The sequence below is a fragment of the Melospiza georgiana genome, chromosome 2 (assembly GCF_028018845.1).
Source record: "Melospiza georgiana isolate bMelGeo1 chromosome 2, bMelGeo1.pri, whole genome shotgun sequence".
In the NCBI taxonomy this organism is placed as follows: domain Eukaryota; kingdom Metazoa; phylum Chordata; class Aves; order Passeriformes; family Passerellidae; genus Melospiza; species Melospiza georgiana.
The window spans coordinates 108,664,099-108,682,489 of NC_080431.1; the positions used below are offsets into that span (position 1 = coordinate 108,664,099).

The following is an 18,391-nucleotide window of genomic DNA, read 5'->3' on the forward strand; positions in this document are numbered from 1 at the left end:
GCTGAAAAACTAAAAAAAACCATGTATGAATCCAGGAAAGCTATTCTGATATTGTTTTGCTATGAGTGTTTATACTGTGTGAAGGAAACTGGTTTTATAACTATTTTATTTTAAAAACTAATAGACTGAGTTGTTTCCATGGTAAAGGGATCCCGGAGTAACCCTGATGCTTATCAGGGCTATCATACATCAAAATTGCTGCTTACCTTTTTGTTGCAATATATTTGAACATATTTTTGAGTCTTGGCCTTCTACATAAAACTCCCGTGTTTCGGATATTTTGACTTTAGGAGAAATGAGCTAATTCATTTTCTGATTCAAACATATATAAAACATAAAACTTCTCTTTATTATTCCACTTTTGATAGCATAGCTTTCATTTCTGAGGCAATTTAGGTTTCAATATACATATATGTATGCACTTCACTGTACTAGAGTCATTGGAATTTTATGACATGTTCAAAAATTATCTATTTATAAAATGATTTAATAAAATAACAAAAAACTTGGTAACTTAATGTGAACCCTTAAAGATGGTGCAAATAAATTCTTAAGGGCCAAATATTCTGTTGTCAACACATTTTATGATAACAATAACAATGTTGTCACTAACACCAATGAGCAGGAAATTGTAACATAGAAAAATCTGCCTCTGTAGATTGAAGTCATTAGAGCTTCTGCTGTTGTTCTTTATAGTATCAAGATTATCTCATATATTTCAACCTGCAGATGAAGGAAGCAGAATGTAATATGAGGGCTTCAAAGTCATGTTTCTCAAACATTTGTGTCACTTGAGTGTCTTTAAAAAAGTCTGTTTGTTTGAGTTTAAAAAAACCACTTTCCTTGGGTATTTTCTTTGGTGTACTACAGTTTGTACTCTTAAAGAACTCAGCATTTCACTGTTACTCTTCATCTTTCAGAAACTGGAAATTGAAATATTTATGAGTTATTTTTATCCTCAAAATAAAAGAGGAAATGGAAAAAATATATAGAAAGCATCAATATTTTGGAGTAACAGTAGCTCATGCATAATTACAATGGAAGATTTCCCATAACAAGCTCTATTAAAAAACAAACAACTCCTAAGTGGCTCAGGAAGGAAAGAACTTTTCTGATTTTTGTCTGCTTTCAGTTCTTCCTCACAGTACATTTTTTTTGGTGATAGTTATAATTACTCTATCCTGAAATTTTAGCTGGCATTTTTGATAGTATTTTATATTTATTTTGTTTGTAGTAGCTCCAAAATGGGTTAGCTTAGGAGATAAATATTTCTGTGGGGTTTTCTTCTTAAAAGTTTTAAGAATATCTAGGCTTTAAGGAATTTATATTGGTACATTATATATATGTTTATAATTATTTATATACTGATGTAAATATGATGCTTACATAGTGTAGACAAAATCGTGGCTGAAATATATTATAATGGGAGTAAAAATGGTAGGTAAAAGGAAATTAAAACTTCGGAGAAAACCTGGTAGAAGAAATACTGCTGTAAAGCTCAAGTTTAAGAAAATAGAAGTTGTATTTCAATTTTTTTTAGGAAGATTCAGAAACTGATTAGATATTTTGTGTGCATTTGCTTTGGATTATAGAAACTTTCAGAAAATCATTTAAAAACAGTATTACCAGAATATGAAGCATTCAAAAGTAGTTATGATTACGCTCACAAACTGACTACTTTTTGCCACAACATGCTGTGATTTTGAAGTGTTTAGATTAAGTAGCAAAGAAAGGACAGTGAACACTTTATAAAAAAAATAGTCTTAGAGAGAAACCTGATGGGATCTTTGCCAGGAGAGTGACTAAGTGAACAGAGGGGAGCATTTATAAAGAGAGGCAAGGAAAGACCCAGATAGGAAAACAAGGGTTACTGGGAAGAAATCAGTAACTTGTCAATTACGTTACCCTGCATGGTCTTTGAGAACTGGCTGATGGTCTTTGTTTTAAAATGAATATACTGATACCTTGTCTGCTATCACACATGTAGTGCCAAGTTAGTCACACTCTAGTGCCTAAAGATGATTGTGGAAAACACAAAGACTCAGTGAGGGGTTAGAGAAGCAGAGATGGGTAACAAATCCCCATGACCTGTAAGCAGAAAATCACCCAATCTCTTGGAGATGTTCCCTCCTGGAAAGGCCTTTGGACTGAAGAGTATGTTGGGCTTCCTATGGGATGCAGGGAGGAAAAGCTTTTTTTTTATGTAAAATTATTGCTGAATGATCTTCTGAAGTGATTCTGAGGATGCATGTATCTTATTTAGGGAAGAAGCAGAGGTACAGAGGGACTAATGTACAGGAAAGAAATAAAGTAGAATATAAAAGGATAGTAGAGACAGGAGATAAAATGCTGTTCAGTGTAAATATGCTCATGGTAAGTACTCTAGTTTGAACTATATAATTTGTCCCATCTTCTCATAAAATGGCAGTTCAGTTCAGTTCTCCCTGTGGGTGTGCTGCCTCCACTAAGCAGAGCTTGGTTCATGCTGGTGAGCTTTGAGCTGGCCTGGCTGGGGAGCAGGGTAAGCTATCTGATGGGAACTGCAAACCTCCTGTGCCAGTGCCAGCATCTGGGGCAAGCAGAGCTCCTGGGGCAGCTCCTGGGATGAGAGGCTAAAAGCAGTGGCTGGAAGCACCCACAGTTTGTGTATGTGTGCATTCCACTGGCTGGCTTCTGATTGATAGCTGGAGGGGAGGCACTGGGCTGGGACAGCTCTGCAGTTCATTATTTCAGCAGGCACAGGGCATCTGTGTAGGTGTGTGACCGTGTTCACAGGGGTCTTAGGGTGAGGGAAGAGGTGAGGATCTGACTCCATGTTTCAGAAGGCTTGATTTATTATTTTATGATATATATTAAACTTTATGAAACATTAAAACTATACTAAAAGAACAGAAGAAAGGATTTCATCAGAAGGCTTGCTAAGAATAGAAAAAGAAGGAATGATAACAAAAACTTGTGTCGTGGACTCTGTCTGAGCCAGCTGACAGTGATTGGCCATTAATTAGAAACAACCACATGAGACTAATCACAGATGCACCTGTTGCATTCCACAGCAGCAGATAACCATTGTTTACATTTTGTTCCTGAGGCCTCTCAGCTTCTCAGGAGGAAGAATCCTAAGGAAAGGATTTTTCATAAAAGATGTCTGTGACATAGGTGTGTGTGTGTGTGAGCAGCCCTGTGAGCTCCTCTGTGCATGAGTGTGTGTCTGTGTGTGTGTGCCCACCTGTGGATACCAGTGCTTCACCCAGCTGCTGGATGAACCTTCAGCCTCTCTCCTCATCCCTCTGGTTTTAGCTTCACCTGACTCTAACAAAGACATCAAGAGCACAAGCAGAAGTCATGTTTCTGAACAAATGTCAAGAAAATAGCTATTTAATTCAAATTTCTCTGAATATTAAATGCTTGCAAATTAATTCATGAACATCATGAAAAATGTGACAAAGTGTTTAATCAATACAGGAATTCACAGGTTCTCTTTGTTCTTTCCCAATATGGAGGAAGAAAATGTGACTGAAATAGATTGCAGGAACAAAAATAGAAACCAGAAAATGTGGTACATAAATGACAATGTAGGTTTTTTACTCATAAATAGTTTATATATTCATTCATTCTCTACGTATTGTAAAACTGGTGGCAGGGTTTTGTGCCAAAGTGTATTTATAAATGGAATTGAACTGTTTTATATAGCTATTCCTATATTTAGATAGTGGGGAATTTGTGGGTGAAGCTAGGTGATAAAGAACAGCAGATGATTAGGGAACCAGCACCAGCCCAGGTGGAAGCTGTGTCCTGCTATAGGATGAAGCAGGCAGACAAGCCCAAGTGGAGATTCTGCATTTCTGACAAATGGAGTGGACTTTTCTGTGAGACCACCACCAAGAAAAATATGTCTGAGAGAGATGTGTCTCCTACTGTCCCTGTGTCTCCTGCTGCACCTGTAGTGAAAGGTGCTGTATATAAAGACTCTGGCACATTAATGCTACATCATAGTCCAACTGAAAAAGAAGTGACTTTCAATTATCTGAAATGTATTGAAACTTGTTCAGCTTACCTCTTATGTTTGAGGTATGAATTAAAATGTGTAAAGCAAACCTCATTTTTGTGAAATGAAAATAGCTTACACAAGCACACTTGATTTAGGTGAAATTATTCAAGGCTTCTGTGTAGAAAGCTGTCATACATTCATTTTGCTGCTGTTCATATGACTTTGGATTTTCATGCCTGGATGTTCTGGGTGATTCATGCTTCTGAGGATGACACATAGCAGCAAGTTTGAAAGCTAAATCAAGAAATGAAAATATATAGCAATAATGTCTGGCACCTGCCTGTGCCTTATCCTCACACTCTGTTTGTTTGGGCAGCCACAACCTTTTCATTTGGCACATCAGAGTTGTTTACTTTGGTGGTAGACAATAACAAATAATAGTATAATTTCATATACTTGCTGAGTATATACTGACTTCTGTCTCTGCTGGGTTCTCAAATGTGTTGTGTTGTACTTAGGCTCAGTCACTGGAGATGGAAATGTGACATTAGGAGTGAAAGTCCATAGGTATTGGTTTTATGCTGAGGAAAAGAAAAACTAATTCATTTGGGGATTCTGTATAAGAAAGGAATTAATAATTCTTTAGCATGGAGTCTCAACTTATGCTTTGAAAGCCTTACAACAGAGTGCATCCTTCTGGCTGTCCCAGCCTCCTCAGTGAAATATTTCCAAAGATCCTCAAATAATGCTAACCTGAAATGGCTCACCGAGTTCTTTTATCTTCTCTGTAGAGATGATTATTTTTCTACAATTTCCCTTTACTGCATGGACTTAATGATGGTGTTTAGCAGATTTAAAGGCAGAAATGCAAACTGGATAGAAGCTCTGGAGGCTGAACTGAGAACACTTTCAGAGCTGGGCAGAGTTGGTAGCTCGGGTGGGTGAAGTCATTGCTTGCCCATGTTTGTGTTCAGGGATGATGTTGGTATGAACATAGTGCAAATACTGGTTTATATTGCTTGAGCTTCCATAAGCCTCATCTTCAGCTACTGCCTGAAGTGTATCAGGAGCACATTTTAGAGCTTAAAATTAGAGTGAAATAAAAATATTTATTATGTCGTTACTGATCACATTGAGACAATTTTGGAAACTGTTTTGAGGTAAAGCTGTTCGTATGAACACAGTCAAAAATGGTTAAAAGCTAAGTTTCCTGTATTCTTTATGGTTCTCAAATGAAGGACAAGTCCAAATTGTGTATATCCTTTTGTTTATTGATTTGTGCCTTCAAATCCTGCTGCCTTTGGAAATTCAGGACTTGCTCTGAGGTCTTCAGTTATACAAATATAAATTTCGTACAAATTCTTGCACATTTCTAAATTTCTGCTTTAGTGGAAGCAGTAGCAACTTTTCCAAAGACTGACTTTTCTGCAGAAAGTTGCTGCTTTCTTTAGAGTTCTGGCTCAATCTGTACACAGCAATGTTCTTACTGAGATGTCATATTACTGTCTTCCTTTTAATCCTGTGACTGGGAAGGAAGACTGCCTGGTATCTGAATTGTTTCTTCTTAGGAAAGTAGGTGTAAAACAAGTATAATTAAAGCTGTAGGGATTTGGGTTTTTTGGGAGGGGGTTATTTCAGTTTTTTGGGGGGAGGGGTTTGGGGTTTTTTGTTTCTTTGTTTTGTTTTGTTTATTTTAACAAGTATAGGAGTCATAATTTTAGGAATTATTTAGGTTTTTTTAAATTCAGAATTGTCATTAAATCCCATTAGAGAATTTTCAGGAGTCTGGAAAAGTTTCATTAGTATGCTAGGAAACTGCCTTGAAATGTGATGATATTTTATGTATTCCCATTTTTACTGGGTAGATATGGGAAAGAGTTATGGAGAGATTTTCAAGCGAATATTTTTCATGTGAAAATGTCATTCTTCTAATATCTATAATAAATGTTGTAATTGTTCAATATCTCGGTCCATATCTCCTGTTAATGAGTAACTTTTCTATTCAGAAAATAACAGACATGCAGAGTTAGCAACAGATAAATATCTAATCATTTGGAAACAAGACAGATACCTTCATGGGATATTCTTTCTGCATGTGCTTGACAGCAGAACAGAAAACTAACTTAGCATTTGAGACTGAATGACAGGATCTGTCTTTATCTGAGAACTGTGTGAGTTCATCAAGCAAAGAGAGGGAGCAAGGGAGAAGCCTTTTAGCAGCACTACATTTTCAATGTTTTCAGCTTTAGTGCTATAAAAGAAGGCATTTGCAAAAGGGATGATTTGGTGATAAAGACATTCCAGTATTTGTTGACCTTCTGAGTCATCAGGATGTAGTAATACTCGATTGTTCCTGAGCACAGAAGCACAGCTGCTGGAGCAGGCTCCATAAAGTCTGCATTTTTTCAGCCCTATTATTTTTTGTCCTTTTTACTTGGGCAAAGTTGGGGTTTTTTTGTGGGTTTTTTTTTTTTTTTTTTTTTTTCTTTTTTTAATGATTCCCCTCCATCCCCCGTGGGTGAAAAAAGGAACAAAAATATATACAACTTCGAAGAAAAGAACTTGGGGGTTCTGGTGAAAAGCAAGCTGAGCATGAACAAGCCATGTACCCCTGCAACAAAAAAGGTGGATTATGAGCTGTGCTGTGTTAATATTGTGAGCACACCAAGGGAGGTGACCCTTCTTCTTCACTCAGCACTGGTGAGGCCGCTGAAGTTCAGTGCCCAGCTCCAGACTCACTGGGGCAAGAGAAACATGGAAGGAGCTTCTTCCAATGCAGAAGCATGAAGATGATAAAGGAACTGGAGCATCTCTGCTGTGAGCACAGGCTGGGAGAGCTGGGACTCTCTACCCTGGAGCAGGCACAGAGAATCTCACTGACAGATATGTTTCTGAAGGATGGGTGCCAACAGAATGGAGCCAGGCTCTTTCCAGTGTTGCCTGGTTACAGGACCAGAGACAATGGGCACAAACTGGAATACAGAATATTCCATTTGAACATCAGGAAACACTTTTTACCATGAGAGTAACTGAACCCTGGAGCAGGTTGCACAGGAAGGTTGTGGAGTCTCCATCCTTGGCAATATATAACAGGTGTCTGAACATGCTCCTGGGCAAGCAGAGCTAAGTGTCTCTCCTTGATCAGGGGGTTGGACAAGATGGTATCCAGAGTTCCCTTCTGAACTCAAACATTTTGTGATTCTGTGATTCTATAAATGAAAGAAATGGGAAGAGTAACATAACTCTGTTACCTTGCAATTTTCAAAAGAAGCATTTCTGCTATTCTGGCATATGGTGCTAAGTAAGGGTACAAAAATTACTCTTCTTCAGGATCCTTGCTTCCCAAGAAAAAGCAAGTGCCATCGCCTCCTGTATTGAGGACAGAGCATACCTAGAGGCATTTCATGCTCTGGTATTATCTCCCCAGTGCAGTTTGTTGAAAGCTGAAGGGATTTTCATCTCTAAGGGCACACCTTTGCACAGCTCTTCATACTTCTGTCTCCTCTGGGAATATACATTGATCTGCTGCAGTGAAAACGTTTAGTATCATTCTGACACATCTCCATTGTAGCACTTTATGACTCACTGCCCCAAAATTCCTTCACTAATGATCCTGGGAAGCCTTACTGAAATGAGGAGCTAATTTAGCACTAAATTTGTAACTAGCACTAAAATATCAAATGTGAAATTAAATTCAGACTAGTGGCAATCCATATTTTACTCACCCTATATGCCCTGTGCAGTACAATGCTTTTCTTATTTACTACTATTCTTTGTAACTACCTCTAACATTTCTACCTGCAATCCATAAGTGCTATTCTCTGAATTTTTGATACCAAATATTTTAATAGAAAGTTATTTTTAAAATCAAAATTTTCTCATACTTAATAACATATAGTTGTACTATAAATATGCTTTTAAAATTTTTGTGTCTTTCTTGAATCACATACCTCTAGTATTATTTTTACAACACTGGAATCCCAAACATACCCATATGTTTATATGACTGATTTATAGACACGTACGTATACACATATAAACACATTTTCTCTGTAAGAAATATTTAACTTCAAATTAATTTTATTTATATTTATATTCAGATGCTGTAGGAATGAAGACAGAGTTACATTACAGGAATACTTTTGTATACCTGTAAAGTAAGATTATGGATTTTTTTCTTTTAATGTATTTGAAAGGAAGCTTTAATTTGAAAGAGAATGTTTGATGGGAAAATTAGGGAAATGAGTAAATTTTATGTAATTTTGCCTTCCATGTAATTGCCAGTACAAATTCATAATTAAGGTTATTGCCATAATGTTTTTGAGTATTTTTGACTAAGAAAGTGAAGTTTCATTAAAATGTAGAAATCAATATCAGATTGATTCCCATTCTTATAAAGAAATGTTTCACTTTGACTTTAAAAAAGACGGAGATCATACAGAAAAATCAGTAACATAAACATTTACACCTTTTTTTCTAGTTTACTCAAAAAAAATGAAGGCTTAAGGTATTATAGGGATGAGAAAATTAAATTCCCTTTGTAAAGGCTAATTTAATTTAGTTTTTATTTTTCAGAACATCAATAAAAGGCCTTTCACATCAGTCACTAGCTTCCTCTTACACAAGGAAAGCATTATTCTAATGCATTTAGACTTTGCATTTTGACATTCTCTTTTGACAGGTTTGGAGTGAAGGGGAAGCTCAGGATGGCAGTGTGTGCCACTTGTGTCAGAAAAAGACAAAATGTGAAGGTTTGGCTTCCAAGGATAGAAGCAGGCATTAACACTAAACAATATTTCCTGGTGTGTCTAATTCAAACCTATTGGAACAAGTATCTTGTAGACTATTGATATTCAAATAGTCCTGGAGGCTCGTGTGCACTGGGTTATTTCAGAGTATCATGCACATAATTAGGTGACCCTTGAGGGAAGAAATCAGTGCTTATGTAATTCAATTGAGGTCAAAAGCAGTTTCCAAACTGGGTTGGCCCCCCAGGGTATGGAAGCAGGAGATAATTTCTAAGGCACAGAGGAAAATTCCAGCTGGCTTCTGTCCATCTCCCTCCACTTTTCTTCTCTTTTCCCCAAGCCTGAAGCACTGCCCCAGCTCTTGCAGCTCTGCCGGCTCTGGAAGCTTTGTGCAAAAGGCAATCTGTGATCCCGGATATCAGAACCAGTGAGAGTGGGAGTCAGCCATTCCACAGCCTGGGGGGAAAAAACCAAACGCAAATAGCGAACCAAACCCCAATCCAATAAAAGGGAATCCTGCTTATAAAGTTTGGGAAGTGCTGTCCTGCATGAATGCTCCAGAGGCCCCTGGGGGGGCAGTGACCTGCTGGGGCCATCGGATCCTGCCACCAAGGGGACCTGAGAGCACGAGAGTGATCCTGGCTGCCCCAAGGTGCCCTGGCCTTCCTCCCTCACCACGTGCCCAAGGCCTCAGGGGTGTCCTCAGAAAACCCTGCTGCTGTGCAGAGGCTTTAAAAATTTTTGTGTGAAAGTTTAAAAGCTCACAAAGAGCCTTTGGAGCCACGGGCCCGGAGCACGAGTAGATTATCAATAACATGGTTTTGTTTCTGTCTTGAATGAATTCTTTGCTCTCCAGCTTTCAGGCATCCAAATAACTGTAGCACAAGTTACTTGGACTGAAAAAGGACAAAACTGTGTCTGCAAAATTAAGAAAAAAACTAATTAATGATGTCAACAAAAGTTTTTCCCAGAAATGTGGTGAACCATTTATAGAAAGTGGATATTGACATCACTGGCTAAGTTCTCTTATTAGAATTTTAAATAAAACTGCAAATAAAATATTTTTCTCAGACTTTTCTTTTAAATGTCCAGTTCAGAAGGAATTAGAAATAAAGTTACTTTTCCAACTCGGTTGGAAATACGTTACTTTTCAACTTTGTATGAGGAAGAGAAACATAAGAGAGATTTTCTGGCTTCCTGTTTGCTCTCCAGTTTGTTTACTCTGTAAATAGCATAATGGCAAAGCACTGGAGTGGACAAGGAACAGGAAGAGTCCCACTTTCCCTTCTGTCATGAATAGGGATGATGAGGGGTGCTGCCTGGACAGTACTGAGCTGTGTGAATCCATCACTGAGCTCTCTCTGGTGAGGCTGGAGACTCACAATTATCAGAGGTCTTTTTCTGAGGAAAAAAAAAAAAGCAGTTTTGTAAGTGCAAACCCATCTGGCCCATTTTAGAGATGTATTTATAAAGAAACCATGCTTTAAGTGCTTAATTCTCAGAGCAACTCCTTTAAATGTAGATGGGAATGTTGTAAAAGCCCAAGCTTAGAGAACATGCTCTTAGTCTGTGTGTGTTCTCTTGTCAGTTTTACCCCTTGTGTCTCCTTTTCTCTCTAACAAGTTACCTGTTCATTTAACTTTGTTTTAAGGCAAATTTGATTTAAATTGGTTTGGTGTCTTAAATAAAAACTACCAAACAGCTTTTTTCTTTCTCTTATTGTATTTTGTATTTTAAGATCTTATTATTTTCGCACTTGAAAATCTATTGAATAACAGATGAAAATGAAAACCTTCACTTATATGTACAAAAAGGTTCTTGCTAACTTTATATTTTTGAACATTTGGGACTGGTCAGACTAGGGATAAATTAATTCGCTAATTTATCACCTCTTCTTATCACCATATTCAGGAAAAAAAATAAAGGCAAACAAACAAAAGAAACTCCCAAAAAGTATCATGTGATAAGTGAGTTAAAGCACAGTTTAGGGAAATAATTTTTGGGAAAAAGAATCCTCAAATAACATAAAAAACCCCAAATCCAGTAAAAGGGAATCCTGCATATGAAGTTTCTGAACTGCTGTCCTGAAGGAATGCTCCAGAAGCCACTGGGGGGGCCAGTGACCTGCTGGGCCAACTGGCCTACACCAATTTTTAAACTTCCTTAAACTCTTGCTGTTGGCTTTTCTTTTGTTTTATTTGCTGCTTATCTGCTCCCTCAAGTGAGAGACATAGGGAAAACTGTTTTACTTCTAACACATGAGCATTTTCTACCCCCTGTCCTATGTGCATGCACCAGAGGGCTCTGCTGCCACATTTTCTGTGCCTGAGAGGTTTGACATCCACTGTATCCTTCATGCTCTGGCTGTAAGGCTGTAACCAGCAAACTCAGCCCCTTCTTCTTCTTCTTCTTCTTCTTCTTCTTCTTCTTCTTCTTCTTCTTCTTCTTCTTCTTCTTCTTCTTCTTCTTCTTCTTCTTCTTCTTCGTCTTCTTCTTCTTCTTCTTCTTCGTCTTCTTCTTCTTCTTCTTCTTCTTCTTCTTCTTCTTCTTCTTCCTCTTCATCTTCTTCCTCTTCATCTTCTTCCTCCTCTTCCTCTTCCACTTCCTCTTCTTCATTATTCCTACCTGGGGACTTTTTAATTTTCTTTTTCTCTTTCTGTACTGTGAGCCCATTATCTTGGTTTTCCTACCTCATATTGTTTGTGTTGCTCTGCTTCCTGTACCTGCCTTTTTGAGTTTTGTTTCATCCCAACAGCCTTGGTTTGTGACAAAGAGCATGAGATGAGTCAGACTGACTGTGCAGTTGGTATTTAGAATTGAAATAAGGAAGTCACCAGTGGGTATCTGGAATTTTATGATTTTTTTGATAATGTTTTGAGCTTTTGAAAAAAAATTCTGTTGGGGAGCTCAGCTGACAAAAATCCACCCAAAATTTTTGAGTACCTTGTATCTGACAGTTTAGAAGTATCCACTTCAAACAATGAATTTAAACATTCTGAAATTTTTCCAGAATGCTTCTGTTATGGAGCAGGAAGCCTTAGCTGCATCTGCTAAAGGATCTGCTGTTGCGATGGAAACTTGGATGTGCCTCAGACAAAATTCTGTCTCTGGCAATTGACACTGTGACTGTTGCAGAACAGAGTTCTTTAGTGGATCAAAACATTTAATCATAATTTTTGCAAAATTCACTCTGATACTGAAGGATGCCTATGCAAAAATTATACTAACCTTTCTTTTTCAGAGACTGGGAAAACAGTAAATTGTCCTTCCTTTTTTTTCCCCCTGCCATGTCCTCCTATAAATATTTAAATGATGAGATTCAGTAACATGAACTAAACATGATGCTTAAACATACAGGAAGGAATTAAAGAGAATATTTAAATGGGAAAATTGTATAGCCAAACAGCTCCCTATATACTGGTCCCTGTCATCTGATAAGAGGACACTCCCATCTAGTTAGTTTACACTTAAACCTCAGAGTTTGATGAGTTTTTCAGAACCTGTTCCCAGGGGATGAGTCTTCCAAGAACAAAAAAAAAAAGCATTTTACCAATTTGGAAAAACAGATTTAAGTGACTTTATATGATATTTTCAAGACACATGATAAAAACCCAAATAAATAAAATATTCCAAGTAATACCTTAATGGAGAAATTACATAATTTACACCAATAAAAAATATTCTTCAAAAGGTGAGTGATTTTCAATTACATGTACAGGTAAGAATGGGAATTGGCTCTTTACCAGCTTAAATGCAGCAAGAGTGATCCATATTCGGTGGATCCTACCTTTGAGTCGCATCAACCTTATTTGCTTTATACAGTCAGTTTCTCAAACATGGTAACAAATTATACTTACTTCTTCATTATAAGGAAATAATTTTGTGTTTGATTGCCTTACAAGTCCATGAATTAGATCAACAGCTAAGGGTCATTCTGTTCAAAAATTTATGTTTCTAACACTATTCTCTAATTTGATAGTTACTTACAGGGTTGCATTTTCTGTAGAAAACTGGACTCTAGTGTTTTGTAAATTAATTTTTTTTCTTATTCTTTATCCCAAAGTATTTCTATTCCCTCTTATTGAACAGAAAAAGGAAACAGATATCAAGAATTTGATCTTTGAGATTCTGCCATGTTTCATACACACAAGTCCATTATAAATAAGAAATTAGGTCATAGAGGATGAGAATGGTGATAAGGAGGTGAATCTTCCCTCAGTGCTCTCTGCAGGATCCTCTGTCAGCAGGCCAGGGGTAAAATGCATTTACAGAACAGTAGGAGAGAAATCTTACACCATCACAGTATGCTCCTGGGCAGTACTCAACTTTATTCACTCATTTTCTCCCCACCTGGAAACTCAAATGAAAAAAACCACCAAAATTCAAGCAGTTTTGTCTTTTTGCCTGATTGAATCACATAGTGGAATGTGGGAAGACAGACAGAGTTCCCTAATATCTCCCTGCCTTGCTTATCAACATCCAGAAGCAGATGTAGCAACAAGTTTCCGGAGAGAACACAAGCTTATGAAGCCTGTAGGTAATGCAGAACATTTTGTCCTGGGAGTAGATTATGGGCATTGTAGGCTATGGTCAAACTGGCAGTGCCTTAGATAGAAACATCCTTCATTCTATAATTAATCGCAAGATTAGTTTTAATTAACGTCTGTAAAATGTTGCCACTTCAGGTTTAAGGTATACTCAGTGCTGATGAATATGTGGTTCTTGGTGTGTTTCTCAATTTCCAAATTATTAGACTTTTTTTCTATTTTCATTGCATTACAGAAACTCAACTTACTGTATGAAAGTGTCCATTTCGCTGACGGTGGGTGAAAACGACACCGGACTCTGCTACAATTCAAAGATGAAATATTTTGAAAAAGCTGAACTTAGCAAAAGCAAGGAAATCTCATGTCCTGAAATTGAGGATTTTTTATTTCCATTTAGGGAGCCTGAAATTCTGTGGTATAAGGTAAGGAATGCAAGAGATTTGCACCTTCAAATGTATATTATGCAATGTTCTTATGATTCTCTTGATCTAAATGTGTTATGAAGCTTGGGTTGTTTTTAATCTTGTCAAGAAAAGACAACAGAACCAATGGTAGAAAAGAATTAACTAATTGAGAAATTAAAATGCTTACTTTACTAAACTGCATGGGAAATCTATGTCTGCTTTACCTGAATAAACAGCTTAATTTTGCAGCATAAAATTCAGCAAACACTACCAAAATTTTTGTTTTTAAATGTATACTTAAAGTTATATTTGCAAATATAGTTTCATTGTTTTTATCAATGCGTTTATTTCAATATTGTGTTATGATTTCTAGATCATTACTTAAGGGCCAAGTTCTTGCAAGTAGTGTTGCCTGTGGGCAGTGCAGTAGAATTAATTACGGTATACAAGACTGTGCTACCTAAAAATTAAAATTTGTGGCCTGAAAAGATAATGTCCAAATTAACTGATAGCATATCTAAGATAGAAGAAGGGTAGCCAACTATTTTCTTATTCTCATCTTGTATTTTGTGTCTTTAATAAAATACTTTTTTATATTAAGAATGCATCTTTTCTAGGTACACAGAGCTTTGATTCTAAGATTTTTTTAGAGAGAGATATATAGCATCCTTATTTCTCCTCATTCTCATCTTCTGTTTCTCTACATTTTTTAGTTATGTTTTTTTAAAAAAGGAATTAAAAAAAATTATTCCCTGCAGCTTGAGCTACTGGTAATATAAAAGTCATAGATTGCAGACATAAGTGTAATGCTAAATAAGTCAATTAAATATGAGCAAGTCAGCAAACCAATGTCAAAAAAAAAAAAAACCACCAAAGGAATCAACTCCCTTTTCTAGCCAGAGGCATAAATATCAAGTCTGGTGATAAAATTAGTTTTAACCAACATCTAAATGGGCTGGATTTTTACATATTTAGTTTATATACATTTATATCTAGCCTGGGTACTTACCTAACCACCTTTACTTTGAGCAGCATTGTCCACAGTGATCCATTTTAAGTGTAAGCACAAAATCCCTGAAGTTTTATGTTCTGTTTAAACAGGAATGCAAGTCAAAGACATGGAGATCAAGTATTGTGTTTAAAAAGGACACTCTTGTCATTCGGGAAGTTAGAGAGGATGACATTGGAAATTACACTTGTGAGCTAAAATATGGATTTTTTGTTGTCAGAAGAACTACGGAGTTGACAGTCACAGGTAATTACAGGTTCTTTCTATCTCTTCTATTTTGAAAAAATGCCCACTGAATATTGTGGTTCAAGTTGTGTGGTTTTTGAGTCATACCATTTGCACACATTTTTGCTGTGTGTCTAGGTATGAACGGTTGATACATTAAAACTGTTCTGTATACTTCAGAGTGGTATCTGTAATACCTTGGCAAGTGTAAGTTTTGCTCTGTTTGAAAAGCTTGTGGTCAGCTTTTTTTTTTTTATGTTTGTTTTTTTTTAAGTGCAACGTGTGGTCAAGGAATGGGTAAATTCAGAAAGCATGTCCTCTTACAGAAAAAAAAAAATGTCTATCATATTCTGTCATGCTATTAAATTACTTGGGACATAAAAAAAGCTGAAGCTATAACTCCATGGTACAACCTCTAATTGTCTTTGGACATGAGAACAGCTGTAGCCACAACCCAAGAGCAGTAGCTCTGTCCCAGTGAGACCATTTCAAGTGTTGAGCCGTGCATGATGAGGGACAGGAGCATTTTTCCTCTGTTATTCTCTCCCCACTTTCTCTAGTTTATAGTTCAAGAACTTCCTGATCTCAATCATCATGCACTTTAGTTACCGATTAATCTATTTTTCATTCATCTGATTATTTTTTTAATCCATTTAGTCTTGGCTTCGAAAACATTTTGAAGTATTAAGTTCCACATAGTAATTATGTAACATGAATAAACTCTATAATTCAGCAAACAGCAATTGCATAAGATGCATTTAATATAACATGCTTTTAAAACTACCACATCAATATTTAAAATCCATTATGAATTAAAGCAAAATATATGCTGTAATAGTTGCATCCACAGCAGCAGAACAATGTGAAGAATGGTCCATTGAATTTTCAATTCCTCACCAGACCTTTAACTTCCATTTTACAATTATGTAAAACATATAGCTGAACATACATGTAAGGTAACTATGAGCTTTTACAATTATAGGATTACAATGTTAGGCAGGTGCATCCTGATATCTGTAATGCTCTATAGTTTCACAATATATTTCCTAAAAGAAGGCAGAAGGAGGATTTTTCTGGCAAATTAGAGGTGAAATAGATCCATATGGTTGACAAATAGGATTGTGTGTATAAGTTCTTGCATGTTCAAAATATATAGTAAACAAAGAAAAGTCTTCCAGAATAATTATGTGGGTTGTTCTTAATCCTTTTCTTGTATCTAATATATAAATATGAGGCACAGCAATAACTTGTAACACACCTATGTTAAGCATTAGGTTGAATTGTAACAGTTTTCTTTAATGGTAAAAAGTTTGTTTTCTCATTCACTGTAACCCATTTTCCCTCGACATTAACAGAAATATGGTCAATTAAGGAATGCAATTTTACACTGTTGGATGTGTCTGGAAATCATACTGTTTATGTTGTTTTGGGAGATTCAAGTAATCAATCATATTTATTTAAACTCAATAACCAGGATCTCTTTGTTGTTGTACAACATTGATTTGTTTCGTCAGTACAGATAGGCAATTACTGTCAAGTGATTAACCTCACCATAAACACCCATGTATTCTGTTTGATTGACTCTGATATAAAGAAAGCAGAGAAAGATTCTTCAAGTGTGTGATTTATACCAGAATAATCTCAATTATCTTTTGCAATATTTGATACCTGGATTTCAAAAGAACATATTTACTGTATTTTTAAGTGATGCCTTCTGTCCTTTTGGTTGGTGCTCCACTGCACAGCAGTATTTCAACAAGCTCAGACTGACAGAAAAGAAAAAGAAAAGAGGCATTGGAATCAGATTCATGTTACTATTTGTAGGAATAGTTTTTAAAAAATGCAATTCATCACTTGTAGTGTAGGTAGGAGTTCAGTATTTAATGTTTAACTAGACAAAGACAGAAAGAGACTTGGCTGATTTTGATGTGCTAAAAATGAATTAATTCATAGGGAGGGAACTGTTCAATTTCCACCTCTGCAAACCCCAGCAGATTTAAGGACAACCTCCAAATTAGCAAACTCCATAAAATCTTTATAATATCATATGAATAAACAGAACAAGCAGATAGATTTAGTCATAGTACTAAATTTTTACACCTGTTCCTCACCACCTCTTCTCTCTGGGCAACTGTGGACAGTCACCACTTAAGGATTCCCTTCCTTTCTCCCACACAATGTGTTCTGTCAGAATTGCTGTCACCTTTAGGGAAACCTGCTGCTCTTACAGACCATTAACTATGGATGCAATTATAAACATGTTATTTTCAATACTGGTGTTGTATATTCATGCTATAACCTCCCTGCTTTAGACGTTAAATATCTGTGTGCCTCATAGTGAAACATGGAATGGCTCGTATTCTGATTTATCATTAAAGTTGAAAAATAGGAAGGGAATCCACACATTTAGAAAAAGATCAAACTCACTTAATAGGCAGTATCCATCTCATCTAAGTATAGCAGTTGAAAACCCCTAAGCCATGGAGAAAGATAATTTCCTTTCTGTTTAAAAAAATGAGAAAAGAAATTGCCACTTCTTAGCTTAAATTATAAGCACTCAATGTCACCTTGGGTACACCTTTATAATACACCTTTAGAGTAACAACTATTTCATGGCTTACATTTTTATTGTTGTTGTTTTGGGGTTATTTTGTTGTTTTTTTTTTTCTTTGGTCTTAATGGAAACATTTTTAAATATTTTGAAGATCTTTGTCTCATGCTGAAAACATATGAGTGATTTGAATCAATTTCTTTATTGTTCTGAGATGGGAATTATAAATTCCCTGTTTTTCAAAACAAAAACTATATACTGATTATCTTAACTTGTAACTAATCAAAATATTCACATAAAAAGCATAATTGGTAGGTTTTTTGGGTTTTGGTTATGCAATTACACATTCTACAATGTCCTGCAATGTACAAAGTCATTTGTAGGCTTTTATAGTTCAGATTAGCAGGTTTTCTTTTATATGTGGAATTTTAATTAAGGCATTCCTGCTGTCTCTGACATAATTAATTAAGAATGTTTTGAGTATTGGGAAAGAATCCTATTAGAAAGGTACAGTGTTAATTTAGTCGTAGTGCACAACATGGGTCAAAAATACTTTTGGTGATTTATTTTATTTAAATTTTAGGTTTAACAACTATTGGGTTTTTTTTTTTTACCTATAGTACTAAGTCATTTGCAAACTCTTTCTTCTTTTGAAGGGTTTCCTTCAGGTCAAATGAAGTCCAGCCTGTGTCAGAGAGAATGTACCTGTTCCCACTGCAATAGCATATAGTTCTCCATCATGAACATCATAAAACAAACAGACCCTATCAGCCTTGCAGTTGGGACTTTACTTATTTTGTTTTAGTTTTAAATATTAGAATACTTTTTTCCATTCTGTCAGAAGTAAGAAAACCTTATACCTTGCAGATGGAACCAGAGCTAATCAGTAGGTCCTTAATCCTGAAGCCTTTCCTCAGAG

At 36.1% G+C, this 18,391-nt stretch overlaps 1 protein-coding gene across 4 annotated transcripts in view; it reads left to right on the plus strand.

Annotated features, from left to right (window-relative positions):
• Window positions 1-18,391, plus strand: part of IL1RAPL1 (interleukin 1 receptor accessory protein like 1) — a 670,406-nt gene that overhangs the window by 397,390 nt on the left and 254,625 nt on the right. For all 4 annotated transcript variants that reach the window (XM_058043156.1, XM_058043167.1, XM_058043178.1 and 1 more), the window contains 2 exons: window positions 13,519-13,705; window positions 14,789-14,942. In XM_058043156.1, the coding sequence (XP_057899139.1) occupies window positions 13,519-13,705; window positions 14,789-14,942 (341 nt within the window). The remainder of the gene's footprint in view (window positions 1-13,518; window positions 13,706-14,788; window positions 14,943-18,391) is intronic.